Raw genomic sequence first — 24,498 nt, 5'->3', positions numbered from 1 at the left:
CCCAATGAGATTCAAGGTTTGTTTTTTTCACATTTGTAATATTCTTTCACTTTATTTTTCCATTTTCTCTCCTGCTTCTCTCCGCTCACACCACTGTACCATTGCGGCAATCTCTCTCTCTCTCTCTCTCTCTCTCTCTCTCTCTCTCTCTCTCTCTCTCGCTCACTCTCTTCCCATCTCTATCACTACCTTAAATGTACGCCATCAAGTTTTAGTTGTGTGTTTTTAAAATGTTTCCGTTTTTTGTTCGCTTCTTCAATTAAATACTTTCATTGTTTTGTCCGTCCACGGTGCAGCTACTCGTTGTGCCGGACCTCCCTGTCCCCTCTTTTATTCACTCCCTTTTCTTAATCATCATACGTAGTGGTCTATTCTTCGCATCGAATTAATGTTAGTCCATATTTGTTTTATTTATAGTAGTAATAGCTTTTAATGTATGTATAGGGTGGCCACCCCTACCAATCTAAGGGAGGGGGTAGGCATGCGGTTTTAAATCTGCTATGTACACAATTTGCTTGCTAAATGAACCAAAAAAAACTAATAAAAAACACACACAGCAAAGGGAAAGAAAGACAACATAGGCGAGAGAATGGACAAACAGACAGACAGACAGCAGCAGCAACATTTGTCGGATCGTGGTTTGTGTGCGTGTTGAGTGTGCGCTGATGTTTGGTGCGGTGGGGAGCGGTGCAAAATAAAAGCTTATCCCTCGTTTTGGCGGGTTTTGGCGGGGACGATAGGGTGGGGAGGATTGCTGGCTTCTTTTGTGCGCTACTGCCGCCAAACGTAATCGTAAAAGGTTTGCAAAATGCCGACTAAATGCACTGCACAGAACACATTTACAACTTGCTGGGAGTTTCTGGAAACCGAGTTGAACTTCTATTCCAGCCGCAAACTTCCCTTAAGGCTCCCAAATGCTTCGTCGGAGTCGTTTACACACCACAAACACTAAAGTTGGATCGTAATGTGAGTTGAAATGGTTGCTAGTTGACAATATGCCATCATGATACGGTTATGACCGGTGTTTGCGCAAGCTTTCTGGTGTTAGATTGCATGTCTTAGAACGCAATCTGGGGCAATTTTCTTCTTTTGTGAGCTTTTTAGGATGAAAAAGGGCACTGCAGCATGGAATGTGTTTTCTAAACCATTTCTATTTGTTTCTTTTGTATTTCGCTGTGCAACTTCCGAACGTTAGTTTGAGCTGTGTTGATTAAAATCAATTCAACCACGAAAAGCTTACGTAAAAGCTTTGCTTTAGTGTACGTGCAAAATTTAAAATAATAACGAAATGAAAAAGCTCCATTGAATGTGTGTTTGTGTTTGTGCTCATGTTTCCTTCTCTCACTCTCTCTCTCTCTCTCGCTCTCTTCCTCTCCCCGATCCGTCCGATTCCCCCGTAGTCCCAAACCCCCATACATGCTAAAGGATACGCGGCCGTTTTTTTTTTGTTATGCTACGCTTAAGAAATATTGCACAGAACCTATTCCGTTGTACGATTTCGCAGATGACGATTCGATCCGACTATGCCTTGGGGGGTGGAATATCTGAAAGCCCCAAAGCGTCTCCGGATCATTTAACACACTCTCTCACACACACTCACACACACACGCACACTCCCACTGGGTCTATAAAACGCATCTGCCGCACAAACCGCCGTGAAACGGCACCAAGCACACTAATTAAAAGTAACACAAACACATGGGTCTATGTGGGTTGGGTTGTATGTGTGTGTGTGTGTGTGTGTTTCAAACGGAACAACAAACCGCAAAATGTACAGATCCATCACATTGCCCGATGCGAAATCGGGACTGCATCCGAATCCAAGTATTACTACACGAAAAAGAACAAATTATAAAAGAACATCTGCAGCCCGCGCTATCTCCGTTCCTTACTAACGTCCAATAAAATGAACAAGATCACGTGCCAGGTTAAAATTAGAAAGCTTTCCCTCTCATTCTTTTGTTTTCTTAAATTGGGAACGAGACTTACTTGCACTATCCATTATGTCGAGGACTTTTGATTCGTTCCAATGGTGTGTGTGTGTTTTAATGTGCTATTTGCCTTTTTCTGCGTTTTTGCTCTGCTTTGCTGCTTCGAATCATTGTTCTAAGGGTATCTACTCTCTCGCTCGCTCTCTCGGCAGTAGAGGGTCGCTACTCACTTTTACAGCCGATCTTATCTTAGGAGAGTGTCTAATGTCTTACCGTCTTAAGCACTAGGGATGGTTAAAATTATAATTTACATTCTCGTTATGTTAAACCGCTGGCCACACTCTGCAGAAAGGGAGAAAGAAAGCGAAAGAATAGAGAAATTTTTGGGTATTTTGAGTAAAATCTGTTATACAGAAAAATTAAGCCAAAACAATCCTTTGGCATAAAATATGCATCAACTTTCTATCCATAATTGTAAAAAAATAATTCAAAATAAACTACTTACGTTAACAGCGACGGGTTCGTTTCCGGCTGATACCAGTACTGAGGTACGTAGCCACCCATCTGCGGTGCGTGGGTCGGTTGCGGAGGTGCATGATTCGTTTGCGGTGCCATCTGCGGTGGTTTGTGGTCGGCCCAGTGCGGCGGCGGTTTCTGCTCCCAGGGTGCTTGCGAGGGCGGACTAAGACCTGGAATGCGGCCAGTAGTGAGCGAATAGCGCTATTAGTCTTCAGGGTACTGGTGGAGAAGATGGTGGTTGGGGTGGATGGAAGAGGATGGGCAGGGGAAGGGAAGGAGTGGAGAGGATACACCCTGCTTGGCTACTTACCAGGTGAGAGCTCCGAGACGGGGGTGCTCGACGGCGTTGGACTGTGTCCGGGAGGTAGGAAATGCGAAGGCGAACCACTGCTCGATCCTCCACCGGGTGCTGTGGAAGGAAATTGTTAGAAAAAGGAAAAGGTAAAAATTAAATAAATTGCAATCAATACTTTTCATTTTATATCATTGTATGACACTGTAAAAGAAAATGGCCACAAGAATCTTACCTTGATGCATGTTTTGATGCTGCGACGGACTGTGGCCTCCCTGGTTCGGTCCACCCAATGGAAGTCCTCCTCCAACGCCCGGTGCCTGGGCCGCTTTCATCATCTTCTTGTACTTGGATCGTCGATTTTGAAACCAGATCTTAACCTGCGGAAGAAAACAAACAGAAACAGAACGAATATGTTTATCAATTATTTGTTTTAATTAAGTGTGAATAGTGTATATTTTGTTACATTAATTACTGTTAATATTAAAATTAGAAACAAAAAACTATGCTTATTGATGCTGCTGCTGCTGCTGCTGCTAAAATTTTGAGCACAACTGTTGAAGAGACTAATGTTGCGTACGATCTGTCGCACCATTATGTTGCGCAAGCGAACATGCACGACATGCAACATGCGCAAGGGAGAAGAAAACCCTTAAAACGTTAGGGTAGAGTGAAAGAGTTCGATTCAATGAAAGGGACAAATGAACAATGGCCCAAAAAAGGACAGAAAACCAATATAAAATTATTAAATGTTGATTTTATTTCAGGTTTGTTTTTAACATGGTTATCTTTGCATTCGCATTGCTTCCTGCACGGTGTGATGAATTTTTTACTACACTTTATTGCATGTAAATGACGTTATTTTGTTCTAGATTGTGCTTCATAAAACGAACGCTCGATGTTTCATTTGAACCCCGAACTAATTTATGACTCACCAATAAATTAACTTGAACATAATTTTTGAAACGTTGCACCTTTTAATGCAACCCTTGAGTGCGTTTATTTGCCATAAAAATAAATAACAAATTTTAGAATCTCATTTCCCTGTTCGACTTTCCTTTATCACACGTACGCTTCACATCATAAATTCAGACGCGGTTCTATCGATACTCCCATGCTGTCCGATTTGCATGTCACTCCGATCTGATGTATTGCTGTTTTTGCTCTACAGCAAAAAAAAACGAGGATGGCGCAATATCATGCCCGTATTGCTTCATTAGAATCATTCCCCGCCAACCCTGCACGGCTGGTCACTCTGCCTCTCCTCTGCAACAGTGACGTACATCATATCGAATGCCGTTCCCTTCCCCGCCACACCACTGCAGCTCCATTTTTCATCACCATTTTTGCAAAACAATTTCCCTTTCCCTGGCGCACCTTTTAACGAGCTCTTTTGCCATCAGGATGGACACACACACACACTCTTTAAGCTAGCTGCTACCGGGGTTTTTGATAATATCGTCCCATACACGCGCGGCAAAGGAACAACAACGAAACGCATGGAAGAGAGTGCGCAGCAAAACTACAACTACAACAAACCCGAAAGCTTATCGGACGGCCCGGACCCGTCCTACATCGGCCCCGATAGCTCATTTGAAACGGGGATCAAAACGGGGCAATGGGATGTGTGCGGGAAGAGTGGGTGAATAAATTTTCCATTTTAATTGAAATATTATTTAAATGAGCCACGGACACGGTACAGCCGGTAGGCGATAGCGTTTGGTGCACCAGCCCTCCCTACCACTCTTCCATAGAGGTTGGGACAAAATTATGTCAAGTGGAGGATGGAAAACAGCGCTAGATGGCTTTTAGAATGATACGGAGACTGACATGGTGGACAGAGGGCGACACTGGAGCAACACGGACACATTGCAATTGATCAGTTAGGTTCAATCAATTCCACCGTTGCACTACGGGGTCCACGGAGAGGCCTGAAATGAACTGCAAAAAATCCTTTCGAATTGAGACGAACTGGGCTTTATGTGTGTGTGTGTGTGTTTTTGGGATTATTTTGGACAGGTTAGTATTATACTCTATAGATGCACCGCAATCATCACGACACTGTCTAGGGGCTCGTGTGTGTGTGTTTTGCCGAACGAAAACTTCATCCCAAACGTTTCTCCCCCCTGAAGGCGTACACAGATCGTCGTAAATCACGGCTGATTAGAGCTGATTAGTGCACGCCACCAACATGATATCCAAACGCGCGCAGCGAGAGAGTAGGACGCAACGGTGCGGACCAGTAGCTCGTCGCCCGGCCATTCTCCCATGGGAGTTTATTTAAATCAATTGACCACCACTTCACCATCCATCGCTCCAGCATCTCGACGACCCGAGTTCCCGGGAGAAGGTTCTCCGGTTCGTTCGATGATGTTTGGCTTGTTTCGCTTAAATCAAAGACACGATCGTCAGAGAGCGTTTAGGTCCGCGCTCAGCCCGGTGTCCGAAGAGCGGCGCAACCCGCCGGATCTTGCGCTTTGCGAAGCTCCAGTACAAACGGAGGCTGTGGTGATGGAGAAAGGAAACAAACGCGCCAACGCACGCTCCGACACAGCTGACACAGTTTTCCGAAACTGCGATGCCACGGTTGCGTTTTGACACAACTTGGATGCGGGCACACACTTTGCGCGCACACACACACACACCGCGAGCTGGAACATAAATAAAAATTAAAACTGATAAACAGCGATTAATGAAATGTTTCCGCCCTCGGCGCAGCATGATGCGGATGATGATGCGCCATGTGGTCGCGGCGTCACTCGGTGACTGGGATTTGATGCGCATCCACACGGACAACACAAACAGCGAGAGAGAGAAAGAGCGATTGACGTGATGTCTCGGAAGTGCCTGTATGAGTGAGCATGGTACGGCGAGTGCATTGGTTTGGGGACTTTTGGAGTAGGTTTAATTGAGTTTACTCGTAACAGAACGTTATAGACGACAAACTATGGATTTGAGTCCAAGTATTAAATGTGTGTTTTGGAAGAATTAAGACCCAGTCAGTGGTATCAGGTTTGAGGATCTTTACAAAGTCTTCAACGTCCCAGAATACCTTGCTGGGATATTCCACAAGCCTTCAAAGTCATCGTGTCACACTGCCACATTCTAGCTATCATGCCAGGCTTTTCCTTCGCCTAACGATTGCTTAACCCATAGCCGCAAGCCTGCCGGTGGAGCAAACTGTCCGTCAAGGATCCACGAAAATCTGAAACCACCGTCACGCCACCCAACACAACCACGAACAACCATCGCGACCCGTCCTTGAGGGCATACGGCTTGTACCCTGCCACAAACGCCGTGCCGTCCTCTCTCGCATCAACTTCCTGCCACTAATTTATCATTTCGAAAGCGGCGCACAACACATACCTAAAAGGTTGGTTGGTTGGAGCGTTGAGTTCGTGAGTTCGTGAGCGCACGTTACATGAGAACGAGAGCAGTGGCGGCCGGCGCTTGAAGCCGAGTTTCACTTCCTCCGAAGGTACACGTTACGGGAGGGAGTTACGAGGAGTTGAGGCACCGTCACTGCAAGATTACAATCAACAGTGACATACACGGGACGGGCACGGACAGGCGCACGCGAACGTCACCGTTGCCGTCTTTGTGGCGCTATTTGAAGAGGACATCTCACCCCACCACACACATACCGAAGCTAGAACGGCACGGACCACTAAGAACTGGATTCCGTTGGTGGTGCAACGAGCACACACACAAAAACTGTCAAAGGTCCAAAGCGACCTGGTGCTGCCTTCAAACCTTCAACATCAATCATGGTTTCCCTCCCGTGTTGGACGGGGTTGAGCTTCCGAGTTTTCCCACTATCTGCACATGCGCACATATTCCTTCCCGGGAAATGGGTGTTTCCCATCGCTTGGCCGAGGGTTTGCAGCATTACTTGTTAAAGCCCTTGCCTGTAATGATAAGACTCGCTTGGTAACTCGGTGTAGAGGAAAGGGAAAACTTTTATCATGTGAACCACAGTTCCCGCTTCCCTCTCCCACCATGGCAACATAGTTGTTGCAGTTACACTTAAAATATGCCTAGTTAAAAGGGGGGAGTCGGCAACTGTATGTATATGTGTGTGTGCCGACGGGAAACAACATGTTGATCAATGTTTTACTGACGTTTTATGCTGATGCCCGTTTTGTTTCATTCATGCCAAGTGACTCGTCCACAAAAACCACCCCCCCCCCCCCTCAAGCTGGATGCGGTACCAGCTCGGGAACGGGATCCCGTGAAATAGGGATGAACGGGTTTTATTTTCCCTAGGTACGGCCTCCATCCCAGCGAAGACGAAGCAAAAAATCCCCAAAGTCTGGACACTGTGAATCGTAGTTGCCCAACGTTCATGGGACCTCTCCCTATTGTACAGAAGGTACAGGAGGTAACATCAAGCAACAGCAACAAAAAAGAGCTACAGCTTGACCAGACAAGCCAAACCGTGTACCATGTTTTTCTTCCCAGCCCCACCCAACATATCGACATGGACGCTTGCTACAACGTGTCTGAAAATCCAGCAGTACTCTGGATAACTTCTCCGGAGTTGGCTTCTGTTTCGGGCCTGGGGCTTCTTCTCAGAACCATCGCAAGGACAGCCTCCAATTCTGTGGATCCGAATGGTTGGAGCTCGAACAGACCGAGTCTCCTGGAGAAGAAGCGCTTTGTGGTCCATTTTGCCTGTGGCGTCCATGTTTTTTTCTCCCTCCTCTACCTCTGTATCTCTACAGGATTTTTAAGACTACATCCGACCAGTTCGAGTTTGATCCGTCGGCTCAAGATAGGGGAGTGCTCGATACCTCCAGAAACGGAGCTCCAATCGGGATGCAAAAGAAACGGAACCCCTTTTAGCCTGAGGACACACTGTACGATCGCTGCTCGACCCCTTTTCAAACTCCGTATATTGTCCGTGTGCTGTCCGACACGAAGCGAGTGTGTGTGTGTGTGTGAAGAGCGTAAAGAGTAAATTTTGAATAATTGATGGGGTGCCATTACCACCTTATTTTATTTTTATTACCCACCAAACCTCCAACCCCTTAAACGAGTCTTCCACGGCTTGGGGGAGGCAAATGGCAACAACAGCAAAAAATGGCAAAACAAAAACACAACCACGACATTCCGAATTACACCGAGAGAGCAGCAGCAGCAGCAGCACTAGCAGCAGTTCCTGGAGTGAGTGGTTTTACAGCCTTCACCTCCTTTGCAAGCGGTACTCTGATTCCATCGCACCCCGTTCCAGGCTCGTTTGGGACCCCTAATCTCGCCAGATCGATCGATTAAGAGGGCTCATGGCTTACGGGTGATCGTTAATGAGAGGGTGTACTTAGCCATAGCGGCAGCGCATTACCCGGTAGTCGGATGCCCTATCTATTTGCGTTCGGCGGTGTGTAAATGAAACGTTTTAGTTTGTAATGCATACTGGCGCTGTTTTGCTACTGGAGAGGGGAAACGATAATTAATTCCAAGGCGTAAGAACAGCGCGTTATGATTTGCAGAACAGTGTAAGGCAGGAGGAAAAGGCCCTCATATAAACAACAGCAGGTAGTTGAAAGCAACACTAAGTAAACTTTGATGATACCGTGGTACCGAGATATGGATTAATTACTTTTATTCATTGCAAAACAACTGCTCAGTCCGATGGGGTTGATTGAAACTTTGAACAATATATGATAAAGATAACGACTTTGTTAATGATGTGCAGTGGTTCCATTCGCAGTTTGAACGTCCCGAGACTTCAGAAGGATTTCAACTCTTCAAACAAAAAAGGTCCTCTACATATAAACATGACGATCGTTTGCTGCTTGAAGTTAACGGGAAAAAATCCAACCAACGTTTGAAGGAGTTCCCGTGTCTTGAGACACTTGGGCGGTGACTTGGCCACCGGAACGCACACGCACACACGACGCGCACCCAACTCCAGCCAACCTTGGAGCTCGGAGTCATCCGGTCGGAGATTCGACGCATCTTTTTTCGCTCTCTTTCTCCCTGTCCGTTTTACCTGTCCGTTTTTGCCGGTACTGTAGGGACAAATCTGACATACTACCACCCCTTGTCACCCGGGCCACAGCAAACCCATCGAGCTTCCCACGAGCGCAAGCCCATCCAACCGATAGGCAAGAAGATATAAATTATAAATTGAAGTTTACATATCGGTGTGCGGTGTAGCGTGGCGAAGGCGAAAGGCGAACCCACGGGGACGGCATGGTACGCACCTTGGAGCGGTGTAGCTCACCGAACCATGACCGCCGTACGCTTCCAAAGGCTTGGCTTCGGGCAATGAAGATCGTTTCGCTCTCCAAGTGTATGTGTACGCTCACAGTTTTGATGAGCAAAAGTTTTATAAGGTGCTGACGGGAGGAACGATGTGACATGCGGTGGATGTGCGCAACGGATGTTGTTGTTGGGCGATGCTAATGTTCTTGTGCATCAAGAAACGATGGTTCAGCGCTGGAAGACAGGAAGTGCTGGGTGTAACCTAGCGTACCGTGTGCACTGAAGAGTTCCAGTGACATTGTTCTCGCTGCTCTGGAGGGCATTAGGAGGGAGTGTGGAAAACATCAAACCAAGGTCGACTGATCGTGTCGTTGATTGTTTTTGAGACATGGGTGTTCTGTTTTTTTTTTAGTAAAAAGACAAAGAAAATATCGCACAGTCACTTGCAGCACACATCAAACTTATCCTTATTGACGCTGGACAGCTAGCCACAATCGAATAAAAACATTATGCAATTTAAAACCAATAAAACTGACCAATAATCATACATCAAACTTCAAGTCGTCGATTGGCAAAGATCCACCGAGCAAGAACAACACTATCAAGGCTGCTTCTTCGTTCTCTATTCGTTTCTCTGCGAAACCTAAAGATCGATCGCACTGTATTGATCTGTCCAACGGCACAATCAAACGTACAAGCACGCCCGGAATGTACGCTACCACCGGCCCGCAAAGCCGTAAGAACCCCATTCCCCGACGCATCGATCGGTGATCGCGACACACCGTGCGCATCGTATCGCATCGGTTTCGATAAAAGAGCCGCGATAAACCGCGCGAGCCCCATAATTGGCAAGCCAGCTCCCTTTTGCCCCTCGATTGAAGCGATTTCTCGCACCGTGGAAACGCGGAGAGAAGCGGGTGCGTGTGTGAGCATCGAGTCGCCAAGGTTGGCAAATGCCGCGCCACGGAAGTTGCCACCGTTTCGAGACAAGCACCACGCGAGACCAAAATCGAGAACAAGAGAAAGAGCGAAAGAGAGCAAGAAGAAAAATACAAAAAAAAACAAGCTTAGATTTATGTCTCGATTGTTTTCCCGTTCTCTCAGACCCCGATCATTGGGGTATTGGAACCATTGGCCCCTTTGCAAGCTCGATCAAGCGGCACAAGTGACAGTCGTTCCCTCTTGTTTCTCCAATATGCCAATTCGAGTCGGTGGAGTCGGTGAAAAATGGGAGAACACGTGGAAACGGAAAGTTAAATAAAATGTATCAATTCGCATGATAAATTTTTGCACTATTGATTGTGCGGTTTCGTCCACCCTGGATGCTCTCATGCTTTCACCGCACCGTCCCACAACCCATTTTCACCCTCCCCCGAACAAGGAACACAATTCGCAGAACCAGGACAGAGGAGTTCCATTCCCTGGAGAGCGCATCGTCGTTGGGTCGGATGCGAACAACAGCGACAACAAAATACAACACACACACACACACGCACACTGCTACGCGAATCCGATCCGTGTTTGCCCGAAGGACCGAACCAGCCAAGTGACAGGACTTTAGACACCGGTCGTGTGACAGTCTAATAAAAATATCACACCAACCGGTTCGCTTTGTTGTTGACCGGGCCGAGCCGCAAAGCATCCCTATTAGGATTCGAAACCCTCCGCGTGAAGGATCCCCTTTGCGAGATGTGGAAAGTGTCGATCGAAATTGATCGCTTGTCAAAACAGTTGTTCAATCATATCGAGCGTCCCACGGCCGAGGAATGATCGATGACAGGGGCAGTATGTTGCGTGTCATTCACTGCTGGATTTAAGATCTCCGTTTTGGACGATTTAATCTTGAGGAGGAAGTGTAGTTTGTGTGCGTTTCGATGCTATTTATATGCGTTAGTACGGGGCTCCGCGCAGAGTGTCGCTTTGGTGCTTACGGTAAGTGTGTTGTCTTGTGGCAAGAAGCGTCAGCTGATCGAGACCCGATTTTCATAAGTAAAAGGAAATCTTTTTCACTCATCAAACCTGTCTCACACATACTACTGAACTGATCTACATAAACGTGTAGTGTGCAGCGATTGCAGTACCTATTCCTGCTCTTATTTCTGCACCAGTTAGTACCACACTAACGTGTCCATAACCGCACCACGCACACACTCTGCTGACCATCTGTCGTTCGCGCTGGGGGCCCCCAGAGGAGTTATTGCAGTTCGTGTGATCTCTTCTCTCTCTCTCTCCCCACCGCACTTGGGTCTGGTTGGTGAATGACATACGCGTCATGTTCGACGTCCCCAGTTCCGCGATGCATTCGTCACTCGATGATGCTGTGTTGCATCAAATGCACCGACACAGTTCCACTCGCAACAACGTCAGGCCTCCCCGTTTTCCGACTCATTTCCTCCAGCTTCAACCCCGTTCATCACACATTCGCGATCTTCATCATTCAGCGCGCGCTTGGACCGGGCGACAGCTTTTTTTTATCTGTTGTTGGTGGACGATGTGAAAGATAAGGTTGAGAAGAGGAAAAAATCCCCCACAAACACACACACAGCGATACACATAAGCACATAGACTGCATGTGCATCAACGGTGCATCGTGCATCGGGCCGTAAGCACAGTGTGTATTAAAAAAATGGACTGATGCGCAGGCAGTGCGGAATACAAATGAGGGGCGGTTTGGTACCCAAACAGACACATACACACAGACGCAACCCAACGTAAGCTTTTTGGATGTGCAAGATCGCACCAACCCTTCTCTCCGCGGCTGTGCCTGTGAATGCTTTGCGAGATTGTTTTTTTCGGTACGAGTTTTTTCTTGCGCTTTGAAAGGGAAAAACCTCCAGCGCTTGTGCGGGGCGGCAAATGTGACGTCCGACACTGTCGGGCTGTTGCATTCGATTAGCACTCAGCTAACCTTTAACATGGCTGTCTTACAAGTTGGGAGAGCAAAAACAAAATACGACCCCGACACTCACCTTAGCACATTGAGTTGTTCGCTGTTGCTCGGGCTCAAGCTTCCGTCAGGTTTTGAAATGTAGGTTGCAGCAATCGAAGCACCGGTCTAAGCAGGCAAACCCGGCCGGATGCCCCGGACAGGCAAAGCTACGACACACCGCTGCACTTGTGCACCAGCGTCAATCAATTGCCCAGTGACAGTCGAATCTTCTTTTCTTTGAATTACCCTTTCCCCCTTTTTGTTTGAACCCGTTCGGAAAGGCTATCGAAGCGTGTCACTGCTCCAAACGCTTTGCCCGGTGCCCTTAGGGTTAGGGGAATTATTAAAAACGAATAAAATCAACGATTTGCCTGTCGATGTGAGTGACCGTGTGCAGTTGCTCAGTGAAAACGATCGGTTCACGGAGCATCCGGCAAACTCAGAGGACAAATGCACAAATCCTAACGTTTGCAGTCACTTGAAAACTCATCGTTTGCGGTGTGTCATCGGTTGAACCGGCAGCGACATGCAACGGTGAAGACGAAGACGCGCCACTCACAGTTACGCTAGATCTGTCATGCGTAAAATATGCATTCATTATATGCAATTCAATCACCGGGAGCAGCAGCAGCTTGGTGCGGCAGCGTTCTGAGGGTTGGAGGTGTACGTAACACACCCGCAACGGGTGGAGCAAGGCTGCACTGGCACGAAGAAAGAATCTTCTTACACGCAGGGAGTGCAGCTTGCGGTGGAAGTATCTACACAAAAACACTTCAATATCTTGACAAGCAGTTACCCCCATTTGCACAACGGCAACTCAAACGGTCAGTTTTTCACGAAGTCTTTCTTGAGTATTGGAGAGGTTTTTTTGTGGTTTTGCTTGGAATTGCAACAGCAGCAGCAGCAAGGCAGCAAAAACCTCAATTTCAATTATTTAATTATAAATAATAAATTGTAACGACGTGGGAATGATGGGCAATTCTGCGGTGTGGCTTCTTCAGGACCCTTTGTGTAATGCATTCCGCTAGCGTATGGACGATCAAGTGCTACAGAATCGATCAGGCGCTCACAAAAAACCACCCGAACATCAGCCCGAGCAAATGGCTTGTAGAAGAAGCATTTTATTGTTCATTTTAATTGCCCCCAATTCTTCTCTCGACCGGTAGCTTCTCCATACTGACACACACACACACCATCGCTCTCACATCTCTAGATTCGGTCAACTCGGCACGGCCCGTTCGGAATGTACAGCAGCTGCACCGAAGGAATGCACTGTTACAATTTATTTAGCCCTTGCAGCACGTTTCCCGCGCTCATTATCTTGGCCCAGTGAAGATAGTTTTTCGCAATCCTCTTCCGAAACGGGTCTTGTGTTATCAGGATTGTGCAACATCTTCATTAACAACGGTGCTGTTGTTGTTCAGTGTCTCCTGTTCTTGACAAGCACTGGAACTTTTTTATTAAAACTGATCAGCAAACAAGTGGACGATGTTTTTATAAGACAATATTTTTGCATCTTCTCCGGCTCGTTACAAACACGTGGTTCGATTGCACGGTGTACGCCTTGAAATTGTCGAGCCTTTGGTTGGTGTGCCTTATCGATGTGCTGTGCAGTGCCGAGCGCTAATGCGCGTTTGTGCTGCCTTTTTTCCACCTTGTATGTGTTTTTTTTTGTTGCTCCCACCCGTTCCTAGAAACCTTGATCGTAACTATCGAATCGTGTACGCGCGGCCTACCGTGCCTACATATTAGCGACATGTTTTGCGCAACCCCAAGCCCATCTCTCACGCCGCCGAGATCACCAACCCCGTCCCTTCTCCTTCTGGCAAGCTTCGTCCAAGAGAGTTATGAAAGAAATCAATCATTTGCCATCAACCGTCAAGCTTCAATCACGGCCCGCGCGTCACCTCACTGTCGCTGTTGTCGACGCCGTGCCGACGCCGCGCGAACGCTTTCAAGATCGCGGCCACCCCGGGACCGATTGCGCGCGATAGGCTCGCGCAAACACGCGCAAAGCACAATTTGCTCACCCGCGCTGTCGATTGGGGTTCTGTGTGTGTGTGCTTTTTTTCTTATAACCGTCGTTAGACCGGACCACCATGCACCTGCCGATCACGGCTGACGGGCGCTGGTGCACCGATGAGAGATCACAGTGTCTCACCGGGCACGAACTTCCGGTAGAGCGGTAGAGCGCACGGCTGCTCACCAAACCCAGCGAAAGATCACTTCATTTTCGCGATGGCAAATGGCGCGATCGCAAACACAACCAGCACACACATAGACTACTTATTAATTATTCATTCGATGCGTAACGGAACGCGTTGCGATCGGTTTCGAATACGCTTGGATCGATACACCTCAGCTCGCGCCGTGCCAGATCGCGACCTCGCGAGTGCAGCACTGTGATCACGATCGTGCGATTTGCCGCGAGCAGATTTCGTCATTTGCAGTTTCAGCTTTCTGGCAGCCGAAAGAGGTTGATGTGGTGATCCTGAGCCGAGGTCTGATTTCCCCTGCAGCGGTAGGTTTGGCTGTAAACGATATTCACAGTAAATCACAGCTCTTAATCATACTATAGACCGGTAGCTCTGGAACGGACTGTCTTGTGAAGAGATCTTTATCACATAATCAAATATTAGCTGTCAACATACAATGACTGGGAGATCATTGGAAAATATCATATCGAAGGAAATCTGCATCCAATACCCAATGAAACTGTACTCTTATTGGGAAGTATATCAGAATAAAATTCAAAATCAACTTACAATGACAAAGACACAGGATAAGCTTGATGTATTAGTCACGATACATTCAGGGACAACTAAAATATATAATATTACTATGCTGATTGTATGGGACAGGTCAACCTATTTCTGGAATAGGTCTTCTCAACGTTCCGTAAGAATTGGCTCTTGGAATTGTGGAGTAAAGATTTTACATTAAGATCTTAAGAGATATTAAAAGCTTTTCAAAAGTACGGAATTCTTGAAGAGCTATTTTCAGCAACGACGAGAGCTCTAAATTATTTTTCGAATATCTTTTCAATATTTAACGATCGAAAATCAAACGATCTAATAATGTCCTATGTCCAATAATGGCTCCAATAATTATGTTGGAGTTGAAGTCAACAAATACGGCGAGTGTATAGATAGAACTATTTTCCCTGAAAAAGTATAATCCATTGATTGATTATTGATGATGCCTGTAGAAACTACATTCACCTTTTTTACAAAAACCACAACCGCTGGAGAGAAAAAAAATCACCCACTAATTCTACCCAATCTTAGTCACTCTGGCACTGGAATGCGACGCTGCCATTCAAGCGTTAGAATGTGACCCGAGGGTGGAGGGGGATTTTCTAGCCCCTCATCGGTAAGATCGATCACAGCGCGGGTGATGATAGCAATCATTGTTGCATACCGGGAAATGAAACAATCTCGTTTCCCACATCACGAACGCGCCGCGTCCCCCGCGGAACGACGCAGAGAACGAACAACAAAACGCAGTGTTTGTGCATGTGTGTATTTGTGAGTGTGTCAGCATTACAACCTGTATATACCCCTTGGGTTTATTACTTTGTTGAAGTGCAATTCTGGGAACCCAGAGCGAGTGACGTCATCGGGCATTAGACAAAGGACCGATACGCCGCATTTTCAGGTGCGCGAAAGGTTAAGACCAAGCTGGGAAGGACCTGTTACAGAGACAGGTGGCCGGGAGTGAGAGACAGCCGCACCAAAGCACACGACGCACGACGTTCCCGGGCGCCAATGGAATGCGTTTCTAAGTTGACATCTAATCAAAAGTCGAAAGAAACCAGTTCGCTACTAGCAGCGCTGATGAGTGATTGTGTGTGTGTGCGTGCCGGTGCGCCCGGTGCGTAGTATCCGCGCGAGCGTTTCACCCTTCAACGCAACGCAGGCGGTGTAGGGCAAAAATTTCCTGCATCGATTAATATTGATGAGTGATTGAATGATAATTGTAGATTTTTTGCTGCCACCGTGGCTGCTGTTTCTCCACTGCACACGAGCTCCGGCGAGTAAGGTGGTCGTCGATTTCCATAGGCATGATTTCCTAGGCCTTTGCGTTCACTTGACTTTGAAAGTGCGCGTTGGTGCCGTGCGCGCGCACGGACGGTGCAGAGTGTGCGCGTTTCCATGGGAGTTTTCCATCGGGCCCGGTTCGGTGTACCACAACGAGCGTGTGTGTGAGTGTGTGTGTGTGTGTGTGGCCTTGTAAGGCTGCGCACCTCTTGTCACCTTCGTCTTTAGCGCGACCGGACAGGTGAGATACCGTAACCGCTGCCAGGCGTACACGGCAAGCACAAGATGAGCTGAAGGGCAGACCAGAGCACGAACCGTCGGGTACAATGCGAGCGGAAGCGTCTCATGTGTGTCCGCCACAGCCAACCAGCTAACCACAGCTAGCCCGGGGTCTAATGTTTTGGAAAGTTGATTTTCCTCCTAACCCGTCACACGCGAATTGCGTGCCGCAAGCGCCACACTACTTTAGAGTTGCCCGTGTACGCTACCGTGTTTTGCATTTAATGTGCTGCTTGTTCAACGAGCACTGGCTAGAGAAAATAACGAAACATATAGAAGCAGAAAAAAGCGTTGCAGATCATCTACTCTCCATGCGATACGCAAAACATTTCATCTAATATTTGATTATCATTAAGATAAGATGGCTACAAATAGACCCAACGGGTCGGCAGATCGGCCTGCTTCCCAGTACATTAAGCATTCAATTACGCAAATGGCCAATGCAGAGGAACAGGTGCCGCCGCCGGCTCGCCTGTACCCATCGTTTTGTGTTTAGTTTTTTTTTTCGCCATCTGTCGACAACTGTCTAACCCGATTATGGACCAAGCGAGCGGCTGCGCCTGACGGATGTAATTGCTTTCACTTAGTGGTGCTAAGTAGCAGCAACGCCTCTACCGGCAACGAAGGGAAGCTCTGCTGCTTTCCTCGTCCCGAAACGCATGTAAATTCTGCGCTTCAACTTTTATGATCTCACTAATCATTCGTAGCACCTTTTTAGAGGGAGATAGGAAAAAATGCAATCATAAAAACTCACTCACAAACATCTGCGATCAGTCTGCTTAAACATTCCAAGTGATGCTTTCTTTAGCTGCCGTAGCAAATGTGCAGAGTGTGTGTGTGTGTGTGTTTTTTTTTTTTCATCCATTCATCTCACTCATTAGAATGATGATTGTCGCTGATAAGCATCTTAACGCCGGAAATTAATGAATGAATCTTCTGCAGCACACGCTGGCGCACCGAGCCAGCCACACACTTGCTGCTGCCAACGTTAACGATCGTGCGGTCGTCGGCTGGCGACATAACATTTCACCGCATCCCGAACACTGCGTTGTCTTCTGTGCGACTTTTGCTAATAAAACTCGGGCATGGCTTGGAGGGCGGAACGGTTCGATGGGGGACTCCTAACGCCACCCGCGGGTCCTCCAGAAGATCTGAGATAATTTATAGCAATTAAGTTTTACGCGCTTAGGAAGAGCCTCGTTTCGTTGCGGCATGCTGGCGGCTGGCGGATTTTTCGTTTCGGGCCGCACAGGACACATTCACTTCGCCGTGATAGAGCACGTTCACAGAGAAGACGGGCGAGAAAATGATGCACGGGCGGAACACGGGCGAAGGTGAAGGTCACCATCGCAGGTACCTAACCGCCGCTCGCTGGTGAATAAGAAGCGTACAGAAAAAAAAACCACCGCTCAACAACACTGTGGCGGAACCTGGTCGTGCAGGGTCGTGCACTGTTCGACACCGTGCTAGATTGAGGAAGTACACAACAATTGACGCGTGCTCGACTGATGTTGTGTTTTGTGAGTGTGTGTGTGTGTGTGTGCGGAATCACACAACATCCACCCCAGCCGACCTCCCCCCTTATTTCAGCTCAGCATTCTCCTCCGCTTATCCACAACAAACGCTTAGTCGCGGATGCTGCCCCTTGTACACGTTTTATTGCAAACGCGCTTGTGCCGCGCAGTCGCTTGACCGCTCGGGGTCTAACACATTGCGAGAGAACGCTAGGAGTGATGTGTTGTTAGCTGACAAGCCAGTGTTTTGCTTTGTATATGAGGTTCTGTGTTGTAGTATGTTTATTATGAAAGAGGCGTAACACACACGCAGCACACAGAGAGGTCGCAGTAGCATCAAAGTGAAAAATCTCATTAGAACAATGGACCCCACAATAGTGCTAGTGAAGAGAATAAATGGTCCGAATGAGAGTCACTTTTAGTCACATGTAAAGTCTAACACAAACACTCATACGTGGAATTATGTTTTACCAATATTTGTAAAATGATTGCGCATACTCCAATGTCTCTGAATGAGATTTTCATGCAAGACCTGTCGTGTGACAATCTGGACGCTTCCCACAGCACCAGGAGACCTCACTCTGCCACAGTGTCGCGCTAAACGCTCATAAAATCAATTTTCAATGTCTCTCATTTTTTGGTGTCTCGAATCGGTTATTGTCAACCTTAAGTGTGAAGGTCTGTCGTACTTCATAAATAACTTAAAATCAATTTCAACTTTACAACTTCATTGCACAGCTTATTGCTCAAAATGTGTCATAAAATCGGTCCCTTTTGTGCGTATTATGTAACAGTCACTGCCGTTCCGCCTCACCTTTACCCTCCCTGCCAGCGTAACTCACGTAACTCATATCGATATTATCATATCGATAATGCGCCAGTCGGTGCCGGTCTCTTGCCTGCATTCTGCTCGCTTGCGAAAACGCACCAAAATGCTGCAGATGATGATGATGTAGTTGTTGTTGCTGGCCACAGTGTAACCCATTCGATTCGATTCGGTGTTAGCGTCTCATCGCATCGCACACCGCATCAGCCGCACGGTGCATCAGCCACTGCGCCGCGGTGTGAAAATTGCAATAAAACGTCCCGGGCCGCGTGTGCTGCACTCACGAACTGCAAAACCGGGGCTTTGATGTAGTCCGAAATCGTTCGATCATCCACCGCGAAGCGTGAACATAAAAACCCAACCCTTGAAGGTACGCTTTCGTCAAAGCTGTGCTGCACATCTCTTCGTGCTTCGTGGACATAAGGCGGGCGGATGCAATTGGGGAGTTGATTTTTTTTCACCTCAAACTTTCGCCATGTGCAGTTGATTTTTTTTTTCTACCATGCTTTAAAAAATACGATTCGCTATCACTTATTGCCTAAAAGCGTGTTATACTTTTGAGCAACGAAAAACAATTGAACCTCAACAAACAGGAGCAACAGTCAAAAAAAGCTCACACGACGCATAGTTTCGATGGTCGGATGGTTTTATTGTCCTCTCATGTTCCCACCCCCTTGCTTGACGCTATGACGCAGCCCTGTTGCTCATTCTTGCGCGTCCACCGAGTGGCTTCATTCGCATGGTGCCTGTGGCTTTTCAGCAGAAAAGGCCGCCGCTGCTGTTCGGCTCTTTTGCCGATTTGCCGAAGAATGTCCTGCCGACATTCCACCGATACCATATAAAAGCATTCGCAATTGGACCCGGGGAAGGGCGAAAACAGAACGCTGCCGTAACGCGGGGTGGATCTGTTTCCCAGGGGCACGCAAGGCCAGGGAGAATCCAATCCACGCCGTGCGAGGCGCAACGCCGCAAAAATGAACGAGGTCCAAAACATTTCGTTCATCTCCGCGGCTGTCCCGACGATTGTTGCGCGAGCCTGCATCCTTTGCATCAATGTCCTTTCTTTTTTTGCCTTCTCTCTTTCTCTCTCTCTCTCTCTCTCTCTCTCTCGCGCTCTTTCTCTCCATCTTGATTTGTTTTACTTTTTTCATATCCACTGTAGAACAATTTCATTTTCCAATCGTTTCCTCGTTTCCATCGGCTCCTTTGCGCTTCGTTGTACGTTGATGCTGCAATGTCATCGTCGGCGCAGGAATGACGCGCAGCGAACGGTTCGCTGTTTCCCAGCATCCGGGGGAATTGTTTGCGTTTTGTGAATGGAATGTTTTCCTGCTACTGAAAAGAATGGAATGGCTTATGTCCTCTTCGCGAAGGCTGTGGTTCCTCGGTGGTTCCTCGGGCAGGTTCCTTTGATCGGTCCATAACGTATCCTGCCACACGCTGACCCACCGATTTCAGCAACATATTCCAACGTAATTTTATGTGTATGTGTGTGTGTGTGTTGTCGTGACAATTGTTGCAATCCATTGCACATAATATCAATCGACAATTATCGACCCGCTACTCTGCAGCGTAAAGTGATACGGCAAGATGTTTACAAGCCCATTACATCCTTCCCTTTCAGCCGCTAAGCACTAGGAACAAGAGTCTTTCCATGTTACATTTGACTGTGAAAGGAATTACAGTTACTATTCTCACTCTTGTCTTATCTATGACACGATTCAAACACACCTGGATGGGCATTTTTGTTTTATTGCCATTCAAAACACTCGGTGCGTCTAATGTAGGCTCGTGGCACGTGCTGCCGTGACAGTTATGACAGTCTGTGTGTGTGCGTGTGTGGCGTGTCCTATAAAGTTTCCCTTTCCCCCGGCTCCACTACTGATCTCTCACTGGCACTGTCAATTCTTCATTGATGAACAAAAAATGTGTCTGGCCCTGAGGGAGGTGGGTAGGACAATCTATTATTACTCCACGCACACTCGGACTCAGACACTCATATTTTGGGGTGAATTATTGATTTCTGTCTAGTGGGGTGGACAAAACCGCGTCCTGCCATTGTGTATGTATTTGAATGGTGTGACACCGTGCGTTCCATCACCGGTGGAACAATTGTCATAACCAAAAAAAGAAGAAGAATACACCCACTCGGACATGTTGCTGCAACTATTCTTTTGGAACTAATTTTCCCACCATTGCCTGTGAATGTGAGGGAAACTGTTAACGATGTAAGAGGGAGGGTGTGTGGAAGGAAATGATAGGGCGACACATCGAATGCCCTTCTTCTCGCTTCCTTGCACAACCGCGAGGACACAATGTTGAATCAGAAGGAGTGAGAGATACCGAAAAAAAGAAAACAGAAACGAATCAAAAGCCACATGTAGTACCGAAATAAAAATAAAAAAATACACGAAATACGAAACAATAGACACATGTGAAAGGGGTGTGATGTGGAGGAAAACGCATACAGAGAGAGACGTCCCTGAATGAACAACAAAAAAAAGCAACCCCTCCACTTACAGTGGAAACCTCTAACAAACGAGCATTGTTTAGTGCGGGCCACGTGAAACGTTGACAACAATGTACGCTTATTCTTGTCAAAATCTGCCTGGTGAAGCACACCTACACATACCATTTTGGGTGGGGAATAAAAGGGGAAAACCCCCGGAATGGAAAAACGCTGAAGATGATAAGAACAATGGTGTGTGCATACAGCAGCGTACCGCGACGTACACGTGGGAATCGGATCGGTAAAGCGCCAAATAGAAAACATCCTCTCCCAGCAAACCACAAAATGCTTCTTTGACCTCATGGAAAAGCTCCCCGAAAAAGCTACCAAAACAAAAACGCATCACCACCACCACCAACACCATTATTCAAAACTATCGAGCGAATAAAGATGATCGCTGTTTATGTTTGACAATTGCGCTTGCTGCTGTTTTCTTTTCCGTTGCCGCTGCTGCTAAACAGCGCACGGCCTGCGTCACACGTTAATTGCTAGCCATTTTTCTTCGTCGGATTCTATGTGCACCTGTGCTGGGCATGGGGTTGATGGGGTTGTTTTTTTTACTCACTGTTCACACTTGGTTCGCGCTCGCGAGATGAATTCGGTTGCGCTTCCTGTTGTTCAAACCGAAAAGCGCGCGCAGTCGTGCAATTGTCACGGGCGTAACGAGTGGAAGGGTGCGAGTAGCGAACATTAAAATGACATTTGTGATTTGGCGTCCGACAGGTGAGAGATTTTTTCTTCATATTTTTATTATTGTTTTTTTTTTCGTCCCCCTAAACACAGCCACACACACGCATGGCAAACGCCGAACAAATATGATTGTGTTGTTGGTGCGCTGCTGCACCGGAGGGTTGAAAATATGACAATTTGTGGCGCAGCCTTTCGTTCTGGGTCAGTTAAGAAGACGGCCAGTGTGCACTATTGTTGAAACGGTGACGTTTCTTTTTTTTCTCTTCACTTTACAATGGACTCCCTTCCGGTTGTGTTATTGTTAGAATGTTTTTCTTTTTCGATTGGTTGACTTGCGTTTTCCCCGAAAGTCATGGGAGCGTGAGTTGCTTGAAAAACGAGTTGGAATGTAACAACGTTTTACAAGAATGTACATTCAACCTTCCCGTGTTATCACTCTCAGGATGAAAAAATGCTATGTCTTATTACATTTTGAAAATATTGTTCGAAAACTTACATTGCATTTGAACGTACCATTTCAAAAGCCTTAGTTAAGTTATACTGAACAGAACATCATCTCCAAAAAACCAAAACCTTGAATACACCCCCAAAACAACGAAACATTAAGGCGCTAGATAACCGATCGCACCAAGCGGCCAGGAAGGAAGGAGAACGCGCCCGAAAGGCAAACCCGAACGAGAACCGCCGACAACCGATGGGCGTCAACCTGGCGTTCGGGGATTTGGGATTGCCCCCTTCGCAAGACCTCCGCGCTCGTCTTTGAATTCGGCAACTTGGCTCCAAAGTTTTCAGCCTCTGTCTGTTCAAGGAACAGGAAGAAAGCCCGGACCAGAAGGCGGCATCTTGCACAGATTGTGTACGAATGCGGTGTATGTACGGCGATGTATTTTTCGTAGTGAATGAGGCCCTACGGGTGTGTACGGGTGTGTGCCTTAGCTTTTTGTTGTGGCTGTTGTTTTGTTGTGAGCCTTTTGCGCTCTACAGAAGGTACGAAAGGTTCTGAAGGTTCCATAGCCCCCAAAACTCAAGTACAAACAGCACCAGACATACAAATGTGTATGCATAAATTAGAATTTCATAAACTGAAACGCTTCCCAGACGAGAGCGAATAATCGAACGAAAAAAGCGAAAGGAAAGAGTACGAATCAGCACACGCACGCAGACGTTAAGGGATGGATCTATCAAATCTGACATCGTCATAACAGACGCACAAAAGGGGGCAAGGCGCCAGACTTGCACCGAAGCTTCCCACAACACTGTGAAGGGCTGGTGGAGGCAGGTTATGGCGCAGCCTAGGGTAAGAAAAATGAATTAATTAATTTTGATTATAAGCGAAAAACTCAAACCGAGTACTCCACAAACTTCTGGGGAGCTCCAATATTTCTAGAGCAAGTCCAGAAGTTCCAGCAGATTGTCCGTGCGCCTGTCGTAGCGCCAGAAACGGATTTCGTAACTCTACCCCCAATACGGGAAATGCCTCCAGTGATGCCCTTGTACGGGGTGGAGCCAACCAGGAATGTCAAACGTCAATTAGAGTGCCGCTACACTGCCTCTGCGCTACTGCAAACATGTAAAACTGTACCCTCACCCCCCCGTCGGCTTTAGCTTCAAAGCTACCGAAAACCCAGCGGAAACCTGAACCAGTGCGGATTGTTTCACGTTGCCGCAAGACGTGCTGCCGCGCAAATTGTGAGTGACCAGCGCGAGAGGATGGTCCCCATCCTGACATTGCCATTGCCGGCTCGGCTGCCTTGTTAGTGTGATCGATCTAATTAAAGCATTCCCCGAGCTGAACTGAAGTTCTCACCAACGTTTGTGTGTGTGTGTGTGTGTGTGTGTGCGTTCTCTGTGGCCGTCGTCTTTGAGTCGAGAGAGTTTTTGGATTACAATGTGTATTTCCAGTCAAAGATGATTGAGAAGTACTCTTGGGAGCGTAGAATGTCTAGCGCTCCGTAGCGATAGAGACATCACACCATATTCTAAGCCAATCGTGTAGTTTGCCTATTATGAAATCCTTCATTCCATTTCGCCCATATACTCAGATAAGTGAACAGCCTTTAAAAGACTCTTGTTAAATGAAGACAGTTCCTCTTCTGCTGAAAAAGGTGTTCCTCCTGCAAGATCCGCTCCAAGAGCGCGACGCCCTGAGTACGTTCAGCGCAAATGGAGTTCAGCTCTCACGAAGCGATGAGAGTGATTATCTCTCTTTCGGCAGAGAAAAGCGCATAAGCAACGCCAACCAAAAAAGGAGGAAGGAAAGTTGAAATGAAATTCACGAAATCTATCAACTCGCACAACGAGCTGACGAGAGGGCATCCTCGTTCTTCCTCGTTCCCAATTCCCTCTCGGAGCCGTGCCATTTTTTTTCCTGTTGTTTTTTTCGACATCTTCCATCCGATCCCCCTAGCGGCCACTCTGTTCCACCCGAAGACAATGCCTGGCGCTTGCCTTTTAGCGCCGGAGCAATAAAATTAAATCAAATAAAATGTCAAATTTCTGACTCGGTTTCTCACCACGCCGATCCGTTCGGCACCAAAAGCGGCCAAAAGATCCAACGATCCCGGCCTGATTATAAGGAAGCCTATTCAACTGGCTCATTAGCAACCTGCTGTGGGGGAATGGAGAAGAGCGGTAGCTCACCCCCGAAACCGAACCGAACAAACAACCAGCCCAAAATACACAACACCGAACGTTGAGTTCCACGGTTCGAAAAACAAATGGACCTCCTTTCTGCGCGGCCATGATTTACCGCATTTGCTCGA

At 47.2% G+C, this 24,498-nt stretch overlaps 1 protein-coding gene across 6 annotated transcripts in view; it reads right to left on the bottom strand.

The window, feature by feature from the left end:
- Positions 1-226: 226 nt before the first annotated feature.
- Positions 227-24,498, bottom strand: part of LOC121592921 (homeotic protein distal-less) — a 52,568-nt gene continuing 28,296 nt past the window's right edge. For 4 of the 6 annotated variants that reach the window (XM_041914834.1, XM_041914835.1, XM_041914836.1 and 1 more), the window contains exons 4-7: positions 2,978-3,122; positions 2,761-2,859; positions 2,437-2,632; positions 227-2,273 (exon numbers count right to left, since the gene is read on the bottom strand). In XM_041914834.1, coding sequence (XP_041770768.1) covers positions 2,255-2,273; positions 2,437-2,632; positions 2,761-2,859; positions 2,978-3,122 — 459 coding nt within the window. In that variant the 3' untranslated portion in view covers positions 227-2,254. The remainder of the gene's footprint in view (positions 2,274-2,436; positions 2,633-2,760; positions 2,860-2,977; positions 3,123-24,498) is intronic. The other 2 variants (XM_041914837.1, XM_041914833.1) reach the window with 1 other exon arrangement.

Source organism: Anopheles merus, chromosome 2L (assembly GCF_017562075.2).
Source record: "Anopheles merus strain MAF chromosome 2L, AmerM5.1, whole genome shotgun sequence".
In the NCBI taxonomy this organism is placed as follows: Eukaryota; Metazoa; Arthropoda; class Insecta; order Diptera; family Culicidae; genus Anopheles; species Anopheles merus.
This window is presented reverse-complemented; position numbering and strand designations above follow the sequence as displayed.